Raw genomic sequence first — 12,274 nt, forward strand, 5'->3', positions numbered from 1 at the left:
CCTAAATTCTGATGACCAGATGTATTTTCAAGGGAGAAAAATATAATTAGTTAAGGATCTGAAAAAATAATATAATTAAGTCACAATAAATGCTATTCTCTTTTCTCCCTGCATGTAATCCTACCAGTTTCTTCCAAATAAATGGGAATCTGTAAGTTGGTATCCCACTAAGAATTAAACCCAAGTGGGTATCACAGACCCCCCCCCCCCCGCCCCGCAGCTCACCAGACGACAACCAAGCAGCCTAATAAACAAACACTTCAAGTCTCTTAGGAGCTGCTAAAGGAGCCGACGGCAAAGACAAAGGACGAGGGTTTGCGAACACCTCCCTTTCCCTTGCAGCCCTACAGGAGGCATCCGTGTGCCGCGGGAGCCCGCGGGAGCCCGCCGGGCCGGGCCAGGCCGGGCCTAGCCGGGCCGGGCCTAGCCGGGCCTCGCCGCCTTCCCGCCGCCCCTCTCCCCCGCACAAGGCCCGGGGAGGAGCGGAGGGAAGGGCCCGCGGGTTACCCTGGAAGCAGCGCCAGGCATCCCTGCAGACTCCCCCTCTCCTTCGGCTTCATTTCAGGATGGCTCCGTGCGTGGGGGTTTGAATGGAGGATTTGCCCGGGGACCGGCGCTACCGGCGGCCGAAAGGGGAAGGCTCTTCCCTCCAGCTGACAACAGAGGCAGCTGGTTAAAACCCTTAGAAGAGTATGAGAATATTCCTTTTTCCCCTGAAAGGAAACTCACTAATGCATGACCTTTTTTTTTTTCCTGAAAACAAACAAGTCACGCTCCAGACCAATCGGGAACAAAAAGAGAGTCATTGCCCAGATATTAAAACTCTAAATGCATTTGCCATGTGGTTACAGGGGAAATTTTTCACCTGCTTAGCTGCTGAACAGGGGCAAAACTCTTCTTTAGTTAGCCAGGACTGTGCACGGCAATATTTCAGCCTCACTGGCGACAGCACTAGTGAATATATTTAACTGTATTGAAAAGGCTTAAATCAATTCTGTGAGGTCTTAGAAGGCCTAGACTTGAAGGATTCTGCAAAAACAGTGCTATGAATTACATGCCTCTTTCCCCCTCACTTCTCTGCCCATGCTAGACAGCTCTCTAAGCTCTGCTGAAGGAACCGGGCAGTAACACGCCATAAAAACTCAGCTTTTAGCAGGACACCAAAGGCAACAAGTACGCAAGAAGGAGTGAAAAGAGCGTTGGGTTTTTTTTTCCAGCTTATTCAGTTATCGATCTTTCAGTAATCTCCGTTGCTTTCTTAGAAGACTGACGAGCTTGAAACTCCGTACCTCAACCCCCTCGGCTTCTTCAATGAGCCTCCCGCTGACGGAGCGCAGGGCCTCCCGCGGCCACTCATGAAACCAGTCAATAGCCGCGCAGTTAACGATGGCTGGGGACTTCTGAGCTCGCCCTCGCAGCGTAGCCGGCAGGAGAGGAACACTGAACAGTCTGCGGAGATGAGGGAGGGGAAAGGGACAGAAAAGAATCACATGGCAAGTTGAGGCAACCAAAGAAAGGCACGCAACGAACCACGGCCCAGTGCCGGCACCAGCCAGTGCACAGCTGAGGCTCCAAAACAAATTTTGCAGCTAATAAACTTTGTCAGCTACGATGTTACCTTGGGCAAACAGGTTTTACTCCCTTTCCACTGTACACACACAGCGTACTCGCAGCTTCCTTTCCCTCTCTCCACGTTGGTATCAGTTGCTTGGTTTGATAGCTATAAATAATAATGTAGCCACAGGGACTGGCTGGCACGCAGACAGCCAGAAGGCGCACGTTTAGCTGTTCACGGTGACACAAATGCAGCTCTCGACTTGCTAAATCTATTCAAACCATTTCCTGCCATTTTAATACGCACTGCAACCCCGTTAAAAGAACAGGAAGAAAAGGAGATCTGGATCTTAGCTTGTATGTGAATTTTTAGGGACTATACTTTACAAAAGTGGAAAGTGATATCTGAACAAGGGTAGGCTAAAATATTCAAAGGAAAAGTAATCTGTGATCGGCTGTTAATATCACCAGGCCTACCCAAAGCAACTCACATTTGGGAAGGAAGCGTTATTCTAGTCTCTCAGTTGCATCTGTGGACCTACTTATTGCAGTTAGCACGTGTTTTGGCCATTGTATTTGCTTTGGGTATATTAGTAAAATGACAGACATCAGGCTGTTAACACAGGACTGGAGTCTCTCCTATACACTTCTTATGAAATGAGCTATTTTTGCTGTACAGGGCTTCTCAAACCATATGGCATCAATATTGTTAATTCCCATAGAAAACATCCAAATGGTATCACAAGAGTTTATCACTTCCTCAACAGCCACAAGAATCAGGACAGAGCCCAGTCAGGCATGCCAGGGAAGTGACAGGTTTATTCCGCCCCTGGAGGAATTGGGAGTTGACATTACCTATTAAGTGAAACCTGGATGAAAAAGGAAAAAGAGCAGAAAGTTGAAAGAAAAGAAGGGGGGGGGGAAGGAGTGAAGAAAGGAGGTTGACCTGAGACAATACTTCACTGGGTCTTAAAGCAGTCAGAGAGGAGAAAGAAAGTGAGGAGTAGATAGTAACACTGGAAAAAGCTTCTATGGTATCTGGAAAGAAGATTACAAAGAAAATGGAGAAGACTTGCCACTATCTCATAGTTTCTAAAAATAAATCTCTGCATGGGAAACAAAAGACAGACATTTCTGCAATTAACTTTTAGTTATGAGCAAAGATGAGTAAGTTTCAGTAGAACTAAGTCAAAACAAGAAAATCTTTTGCCATTATTCAGAAAACCCACTTGAAGAGAAACTGTTTCCAGGGACATTTATACATTTTGTAAAGCTTGGATTTTATGCTGAATCACAGCGTATGCCCTTTTTTTATTCTCACCTTTTTTAGCAAAATTAATTAAGAAATGGCCTCTGGTCACAAGCACTGGTCAGGCTGGATCTCACAAAAACCTTTTCTCATGGCTGCACAAACCGAGTGGGATTTTGAGATTACTGAAGGCTTCAGATCAATGACACCATTTTCAGAAGGGTGTGATATGGCCAAGCATAACAGCAAGAAAAGCACGACTGGTCCCTTCTGTTGGGAGCCATGGTGGAAATAGAGGAGGTGATAGGCAGAAGACGTGAAAATCTTAAAAGAAAAAAACAGAAAGACCTAAAAAAGGGTAAGAGGAAGAAGCAAGAAAGGCAAACAGAAGCAGTGATAGTCTTCCATGTTGTGACAGACAGGAAGTGAAATGATGCAGACTAAAATACTAAATGGGGCATAAAAGAAATCTTTACTGGTGAGTGAACCATAAATATTCAATAAATCAGAGCCCCCAAGCCCATGCTTTAGACTGCACTGTGAATTAACTGCACTTTCCACCATTTTTTAGTCCATTTACTTCTTTACATTTCTAAAAGAAAGATATTCACTAGCACCTATTCCATTTCCAACATGCCTACCAGCTTCCCAGAGATACAACAACTCATAGTACATTTTTCCTGTGTCTCATGGAATGGGATGTAGAGGACTATTTCCTGTTAAAACAGAGTTTTGAATTGCTGTAGTTATTCTAGTCCCCCTACTGATCTCATTTATTGTCAAACAGAGAAAAATACATCTCTTACATGAATCTAAAAATTCTTCTAACCACAGGCAATTTGCACATTTGTCTAGAAAGTACTTGAGAATGTCAGCAAGAGAAACTACTGGTTTTAAATCACTTGTGACCTTTACTCCTGCAAGAATTACAAAAAGCAGTGTATGTTCTCATATTTGCAAGAAAGTAATGTTCTCCCCCATCTTCAAGAATTCAAGCAGAAATGTAGACAGCCATGCAAAATCACAATGGAGTCCAGGTTTGTCCAGGGATGTTACAAAGACAGGCTGATCAGCAAGTTGGCCTAAGGTACAGAAGAAAAATGTCATCTACTTTGAATGTGTTCAACATGAAGAGGCAAATGGCAGAACTGTCCATGTAGAAATCCATTCTAGCCAAGTGATGAAAACTACACTAAAGCAGTACAAAGACCACAGAAAGATATTGGAATTTACAGCAAAATTTTATCAGGCTGATGAGAAGGAAGGGCAAACACAGAAGAAAAAAATCAAAATGCTACAAGAATAAATGTTTTCCACCCCAAAACTCTGTATCAGAGAAGAAACGTACATGAAGAATCTGCTACATCTGTTTCATGATTTTCAATGATCTTGAACACTTCTGTGAGTTTTCTGAAATTTCTTCTTCGTTATACCATGTATCCTTCAATTAGACATTGTCTCTCCCTCTCATTCATGTCACCCCATTTTCTGATAAAAATCTATTTTCAGTTATAATAACAGAGGCATGGTGAGCAATATTGATGCTTGGGACACCTCATTTTCTCCTCTCTTATTCCTCTAGTAGCCACCTTCTCAGATCTGCGTACCATCCTTGCTATGGTAGCAGCAGTAATGGAGATATCTGTCCCTGCTTTGATGTGCTTCTCACAAGTGCCCTTGCTATAGCAGTGGTACCAAACTGAATCTATCACACCTCCAAAGCTGCAAGCCATACACAGTCTTGCTAGAAGTTACATCTTCTACATCTTCCTACACTGCTCATATTGCTCATATTTGGACTTAACGCCGTAAGTAGTGGTCCAAATCAAAGCCTTGGACCATTTGCCAAACAAAAATCAGAATTTGATGTTTTCCTTAGTTTTGTACCCTGAGTAATATTTTATCCTCCCTAAATATTAAACAATTGTTTGTATGGAATGATTACTATTTATGCCCTATTTATATCAACCTTATGTTGAACTTTAGGGGAGAAGGTGCTTTCTCTACCCAACATGATTTGTTCAGAGTGATTTAAAAGAAATACTTGTATCTGTAAGGAACAGCATTAGTTTATATCAACTGCAGATCCCTGAGAAGTAACACTGACTTTTCAGGATTGTTACTTTTAACTTTACCCTAGCATCTAAATTCTAGATTTACTAGGTTATACCCAGAACTCATCTGTTCTCCTCTTGCCCTTGGCCACCCCTTGAAAAAAATTCTGAAATTTGAAAGAGTACATTATAGTAGTATGTTCTAATCTTTATTCTAATCTCATGCTTATCCAACACAGTACTACTGGAGCTCACGTGGATAACTGCAGAACACAAAGGCCTCTCAATAGTTAACTTCCATAACTAATGAGTGCAGAACAGGAGGTGAACAGAGTGACAAGTGAAGGCAAACAGGACAGAAACAGTTGAAGCAATAGCGCATCTATCACAAGTTGCTAAACATGGTAAGCAAGTCCTAGTGAAAGTCTTTACAAGAAATACCAGGCACACACTAGTCCTACCAGGATTATTCGGCTGGAAAGCCCGACAAAGAAAAAGGAAGTATACCTGAGTAAGTATCCTAGACTCAACTGTCATAACTATACTGTGAACATCCCTGACAACAGCTAGTTTAAAGGCAGGTGAATGTAGTATACATGAAATACAGATATACCAATCTTTTGCTTACAATGCAGACATATTCAAATACTTAGCTGTAATTTTACAAGTGCAGATTACAAAGCAGAAGACAACAGTTGAAAAGAACTGCTATGAAGGCTAAGAAGAGAGGGACTAGATGAGAGGATCTGCAAAAGCCAATAATAAAGTGAACAGCAGCAGATCTGAATTCTAGAAACCTTGCAGAGAAAGAACAGAAGCAATTAAATCCAATTTAAAAGTAGCAATAGGTAAAATTAGTTAAAATTAGTGGAATAGCTAGTTCGAGAGCTCAAATTCAAACACACTATTTATAATTTCCATTACTTTTCTCTAAAACACAAAGTTACAACTGAGTGATTTTTACTATATTGTATTGTTAGGCAGGAATTTCCAGCACAGCCCCAGCTATAACATAATTAGATGTCTTTGTTAATTATTTTTTGTGGACAATAAAAATATAGGATACAGCATATACTTGAAAAGGTAGTCATAAAAAGCAGGCAACCAGGTCCTCACCATAGCATAAACTTTCTATATCTCCTTTAGCTTTAGTGAAGTTTGGTAAAATCACATCAGGCGTGGATTTGATGCAGCATGTTTTCAGGGTTTGTTTGCATTCCTCCCAGTGAATTCCCACTATTATAAAGGACCTTGTGCACTGCTTGCTTTGCACACAGAATAATGAAGATGCTACGCAATCTGATAACAAGAGAGCTGTGAGGAAAAATGAGTAATTATTACTGACTACATTTTGAACAATCTTTGCTTAAGTAAGGAGGTCATATGTTGAAAACATTTATCTTCTGCCCAGGCCATAAATGACAGTCTAATTTGACAGAGGACCAAAAAAACCAAAAAAAAAGCAATAGGAAATGCTTCATTTCTTGCAAGACAACCAGGGTATAAATATTACAGTAAGGGTACCTCAGATAGTAATAGAAAAACTTTGGAAGTTCTCCAAAATAGACCTATCCCTTTCTTTGAAAAAACTGTGGATTGAGAGGGACTATGCATGAGTATATCATCTGACATTTTTAAGATTTAAATTTGCACAACTGAGTAATGAAGACAATCAACGTGGACAAAAGAACTGGTATAATGTGGAATTAATATCAACTTCCATGTAGCATTCACCACTCCTAAGAAAACAAACCCCCCCTTTTCTCAAATGTCCCATTTGAGCCTCACACTTGCATGTCACTCTCACTACAGATCTATCTCTTACACTGTGTTTCTCAGTTCAACCTCTTCCTGCTTGTCTCAAATATGCAAGCTCCCTAGGTTCACTGAGTGAACGTAGAGCAGGACAGACAACAGAGTATCTTAATGCTAATGAACTAAAGAGTGACTTGACACACACTTGGCCGCTGGTCTGACAGGGCCCATCCTACTTAAGTATTAGCACACTTCCATGATTTTATCCATGGGAAACTAAATGGTGCTGCAGCAGGAGTAAGGAGCTGTGCAGACCAAGAATCATTTCGAACTGGCTCTATGCCACCACCATCATTTTGTGACCAGAGCAAGGGAAAAGCTAAGCCATGTGGATGCCAGCCATGTCATGCCACCAGTCCTCAGGAGCACAAGACAGACCTCATAGATTTACTAATATAGCTGTATCCTTAAAAATCAAGTCTCTAAGTACTCAAGAAAAGATGGCTGACATCCAAATGAGAAAAGCCTGGAGCTTTTCATAGAGAAACAGGAACTCTGCAAGAGCCTGCCAACTGCAGAAGCAGCTGCTTTGTGTGCTATGGAACTTAGAAATCCTCAATAGCTTCTCGGCTGTCTAATAACATAACTGAGATTTCATTCGGGGGGAACAGTAACTGTGTCTGTCTGTCCCTGATCCACCTGCCTCCTTGGTGGCAATTGGTTGGCGAGTTCAGAAATTATGTGGGAGGTGAGATCAAGTGATAGACAGCATGATCAATTGAACCCTTATTTCCCATTGAATGAAACGAATATAATCACATCTAGCGTTAGTATGAGTTTAACATAGAACCAGAAACCCTAAACCCATGGTTCTTTTTGGCTGGGATTGAAGCAGTCAAGCTGATCGGCATGTGTACTTATGCCCTCACAGGGAAAACCATGAGAGCTGGCCAAAAACTGAGCTGTGATGGGGATGCATAAGTTCCTCTCAGATTCACAGATAAAAGAGACATTCTGTCAGTGAGGAAACAGACCACAAGAAAAATGCTAATGTTTCTTGATGAAAAAAGGATTTGGAAATAATTTAAAAGAAGAGTAATAGTAATAATATGGACAACAGTGCTTGTGGTGATGCAGGGCACCTACCCCGTGTATGTTTGGCATTAATTCTGGCTGAAGCATGAAACTGCTTTACTGCTGAGTTCCTTAGAAAACGGGGAGCCAGCTAAATACTGACAGGACTATGCAAGGAGGAGACCATTATAAGCATATAAGGACTAAAGTAGTTCAGCCAAGTCTGCCTATTGGAAGGAAACTGGAGAAAACAGTATTCCTTTAAAACCAGCAGATTTAGTTCTTAATGCTGGGACTTCACAACAGCCACTGAGGGACTGTAAACTTTGAAATATGAGGAAAATACACAATAAGGAAACTTTTTCAAGAAATGGGAGCAAGTATTTGTAGTAGACATCCATAGCTTATGAAGAAAACTGGCTGCACAGGGACTAAGTAACAGAGATTCAGTTCAGAAGAAAAGCCATATAACACGTAAGGCTTTAGAATACACAGTAATGTTTAAGAGCACTAAGGAAACTAAGATGAGCTAGTAGGAAATGTAGAACTTGGAAAACATGCAAAGATGAAATGCTGTAAAGAGTACATTTAAGAGTATGTTTGTGTAGGACATGAGTTGCAAGGCATTTAGACATGGTGTTTCCGTTTTTGGGAAAATGTTGAAAGGTTGCTACAACCAAAAGAATAAAATAAAATTAGATGGAGCTCAAGAGACAGCAGGACTGACTGGCCATGCCTCATATCCATGCTTTTGAGAAATAGTTGCTTCTTCTGGCCTTTACTTTTATAATTTTTTTTTTATAATATGCAGAGTATTTAAGAATGATTACTGCACAGACATGGGATACTGAAAAACTTCTGGAGCTCCAGTAAATTACTGTGAGCCTTAGAAACTTCTCAGCCTATGCAATGGCATGCCTTAGCGCTGTCAGCACATTACCATTCACAATGTTTGCCCATCAGCTTTGTTTGCTTAACCAGCATTCTTCGTTTTTAATTTATTTCATCATTCATCACTAAAGCTTGTGAAATCCTCAGGTGCATATACATCCTCACACACACTTCCATTGTGGCCCCATATTTTATAATGGTGCAATCCACTGTCTTTAACTGACATACTTCCAACTTCTGCTGACACAAATTTGCACCTACGTACATGGCATGTTCTCAGTATGTTAACAGCAGAATTGATTGTAAGTGCTGGACTGAAAACAATCAAAAAAAACCCAACACAAAACCAAAGAGCTGTGGTGGTTCAAAGAATTGCACTGTGTAGTTTGGGGTCCTGAGCTACAGATTCCTCATCATAAACAGAACTGTAGGGTATAAGATGACAGGTGAGCACAAGGGAAATGTGGCTTAATGTAGGATGTTGGGTTTTTAAAATGAAATTAAAAAATAAGACTATATCACTTCACTAAACTTTAACATTCTGAAACTGTCTAAACTCTCCCTTTTGTTCTCTTTCACATTTTATTAGTCTTTTATTCTTCAAATCTAGGGAAAGGAGGAGGTGATAGGTCACCCAGCACTAACTAAAAGTCCATACGGATACCTGCTAGTGTGTTAACTCATGAAATTTATGTCTCCTTCAGTACTATAATGTCTCTACTTTGCTTCCCTGCAACGTGAATAGATATCTCCTGTTCTTGCCTCCAGAAGTGCTAATTTGCACAGTGGGGGGCTGGTGAAATGGTTGCAAGGTAGAAGGCGTCTGAAAGCTGGCTTTCAAAAAGCCCTTAAAAAAAAAAAGTAAAGAAAAAGAAGAAATTGTTGGAGGAATAAGGAAAACACAAAGGGAAAGAAATGGGAAAGAAGAAAATGAAGAGATTTTAGACATCATATTTTTTTTTCCTGTCCTTTCTTAAAAAATGTACAAAAATGCAACAGTCATGAAACAGAGACAATTAGCACTGACTAGAAATAGATATACAGAAGGTAAGCACCACTATTGACCATGTCACTGAAGTCTGGAAAAGTGAAAACAATACAGAATATGTCACACTAGATCCCGTACAATCTCCACTGGCCTTTAAGTTACAGAAGAGATTTGTGGATGGACAGAAGTGATGGCAACAAAATTGGAGATAGGAGGGAACATCAGCAAAACTAAAGCAGGATAGGAAAAAGAGAGAAGATGAGATAAAAAATGAGAAAGTGGTATGTTATAAAGTGTAAGAACTTGAAAAAAATCTCATAACCAAACAGGAATGGTCTTTAGGTCAGTGGTGGTTAAACACTTCAGAAGAAGCAGAAAAAACCTGCACAGAAGACTGCTGTGAAATAATCTGCTATGGGAAGGCTCTTCTCCTCCCCAATCAAACAGATTGGTTTAATACACAAAGTACAGGGCATATATTCCTTTCAAAACATTCTCTTTCTAAAGGGTTAATGGTTTTCAGACTTCTGATTTTCTTATCAGCTACATACATGTTTCAGATGATACATAAAATTGAAGCCTGCGTAAACTGAAAGTTCCTAAAGATGCCACTCCCGAACCAGTGTTCCCAGCTTCTGCTTTCCAGCTTTGAGGAGAAAACAGTCTGCCTCAATAACATTGCCTCTAAAATGGAGTTTAAGAGAGACACTTGTTGCAGTTGTGGTATCATATTAATAATGTGTATTGCTAACCAGCTTTTGACCTGGAAACACCTACATGGATATTTTTATTTTCCCGGTTTTAAATGGCATAGGAAAAGTAGAAAGAATTAACATTTACTGTGAAATTTCAATTATTTGGGCAAACATTTAAGAGTTGACTACACATACAGAACTACTGTATGTGTAATTGGGGAACATATTTACAATTGCACTAACTGCACCACTGACTCCTCATCAGCACATCACTTCTCTCTGAAATGCATCGTTATATTCAAAACATAAGACCATGAAACTAAGACACAGAGCAGCTACGTGGCTTTCCTATGAACAGGCAGGAAGTCAATAACCAGGTCTAGGAGTAAAACTTGGCGTAAACCAAGCCTCCACATAGAGAAGGCTGTTACAGGGGTAACGTGAGAGGCAAATTCAGTGTCACGTGTCAGCGAGTTAGCCTTTCAAGAGAAGTATGCCAACATATGCTGGTTTATGAGATAACTGAAATATGCGGTTATTTTGACCAGCTCCACACTCCTCAAGGCCCCTGAAATATGCCTTACTTTTGACTGCAGCTGCAGTCTACTGAAGAAGAACCTCCAGCAGCTCTCCCTGGTGTCCATCAGGCCCAGGGCTTGGACTTCTTCTCTAACTTCTGTAACTATGCCCTCCACGTCTTCATCACTGAACAGATCTGGAACCTCTCCTGCGAAAAGAAAAAGGGGTAGTTAGGAGGAGCCTTACACAACACAACCTGAGATATAATCTACACTGTATTTAGCACAATGGGGTTTAGGTGCATAACTAGAGCTATGCTATGCTAATAGCTCAAGTAACAAATCAGTTTCCTCCTGTTCCCCACACCTTTTCACCTAAAAAGAACAATTCTTTTTTTAAGAGAGAGGAAAAAACCCCCATTGTTTTAGAAGACAAAAATATTTGCCCTGATAGGAAGTTCACTCATAAATTATGTATTCCTCACAATAGTGGTTCATTTTTTTACAGGCTGTTAGAAAATAGTTTTCCAGTCTGGCTGCAAAAAATAAACAATAATTTTGAAAAAATCTTTCAAGATGCTCCCAACTGTACAGCATGGTATTATTCCCATTTTTCTTCCACCCTATATCCAGATCCCCGCATTCAGAATCCAGATTCTCTAATTTTCAAAACATGGATGAAACTGCATTGCTGTCTGTTACACTTGCCCAGTCACAAAGACAACGCTTGAAGTCAGTGAAATCATATCAAAGCAAGCATGGCATTAAGTCAAAGAGAGATTCCCACCTCCTCCCAGATCAATGCACTTATGCATGATAAGCCTTAGCAATTCATCTCCACAGTGGGCAATGCCTTCTTAAGTAAGTTAGACTCAATGCTCAAGTTGGATGGGTTGACTTGGCAGCTCTAAAAGCTCCCCCTAAAAATACCTGAAAGAGAATCTCTTTAAAGTTCGAATGAAACCACAGATCATTTGTCATTGGAAAAGATCTTTCAAGAAATGTGTTGGTCTAATCACCTGATGCCAACAAGTCATTAATCAGCACAAGAAAGCGTTCATCTGGAACCTGGGCATCTGTCAGGAAAAACACTGTGGGCATGTTCTTGGCACCAGTCTTGATGTACAAACTGCCAAGATCTACCTGTAAGGAAAGGAGGCAATCACTCATATTCTGTTAAAACATCGATACAGAAAAAGTGTGAAATGCATGCTAGTGGATGACAACGCATTGCTGACTTCCTCTTACTTTTTTCAGTTTATTTGCATATGCTAATTTGCTGCATAACGTCCAAAGGGAAAAGCAGTTTGCTTCTGTATTCCATATCAAACACTGAGGTTTTGACACGATCTAGTGGTAAAGATCAAAATGGACTACTAATCAAGGAAATCCCCCTATGAATGTACTAAAAAAGGGATCTTGCAGCCATGAAAAATCCCCATCAAGAACAGCCATAACAATACCAATAAAGTCTGGTAACTGCACTGAAGAGTCAG

General features: G+C 40.5%; 1 protein-coding gene across 1 annotated transcript in view; it reads right to left on the reverse strand.

Annotated features, from left to right (window-relative positions):
* Positions 1-12,274, reverse strand: part of DNAH11 (dynein, axonemal, heavy chain 11) — a 159,472-nt gene that overhangs the window by 69,084 nt on the left and 78,114 nt on the right. Inside the window, 4 exon segments of the mRNA XM_010577660.1 lie at positions 1,290-1,422; positions 3,882-3,910; positions 10,845-10,987; positions 11,798-11,921. Of these exon segments, the coding sequence (XP_010575962.1) occupies positions 1,290-1,422; positions 3,882-3,910; positions 10,845-10,987; positions 11,798-11,921 (429 nt within the window).

Source organism: Haliaeetus leucocephalus, unplaced genomic scaffold (genome assembly GCF_000737465.1).
Source record: "Haliaeetus leucocephalus isolate CR32 unplaced genomic scaffold, Haliaeetus_leucocephalus-4.0 Scaffold566, whole genome shotgun sequence".
In the NCBI taxonomy this organism is placed as follows: domain Eukaryota; kingdom Metazoa; phylum Chordata; class Aves; order Accipitriformes; family Accipitridae; genus Haliaeetus; species Haliaeetus leucocephalus.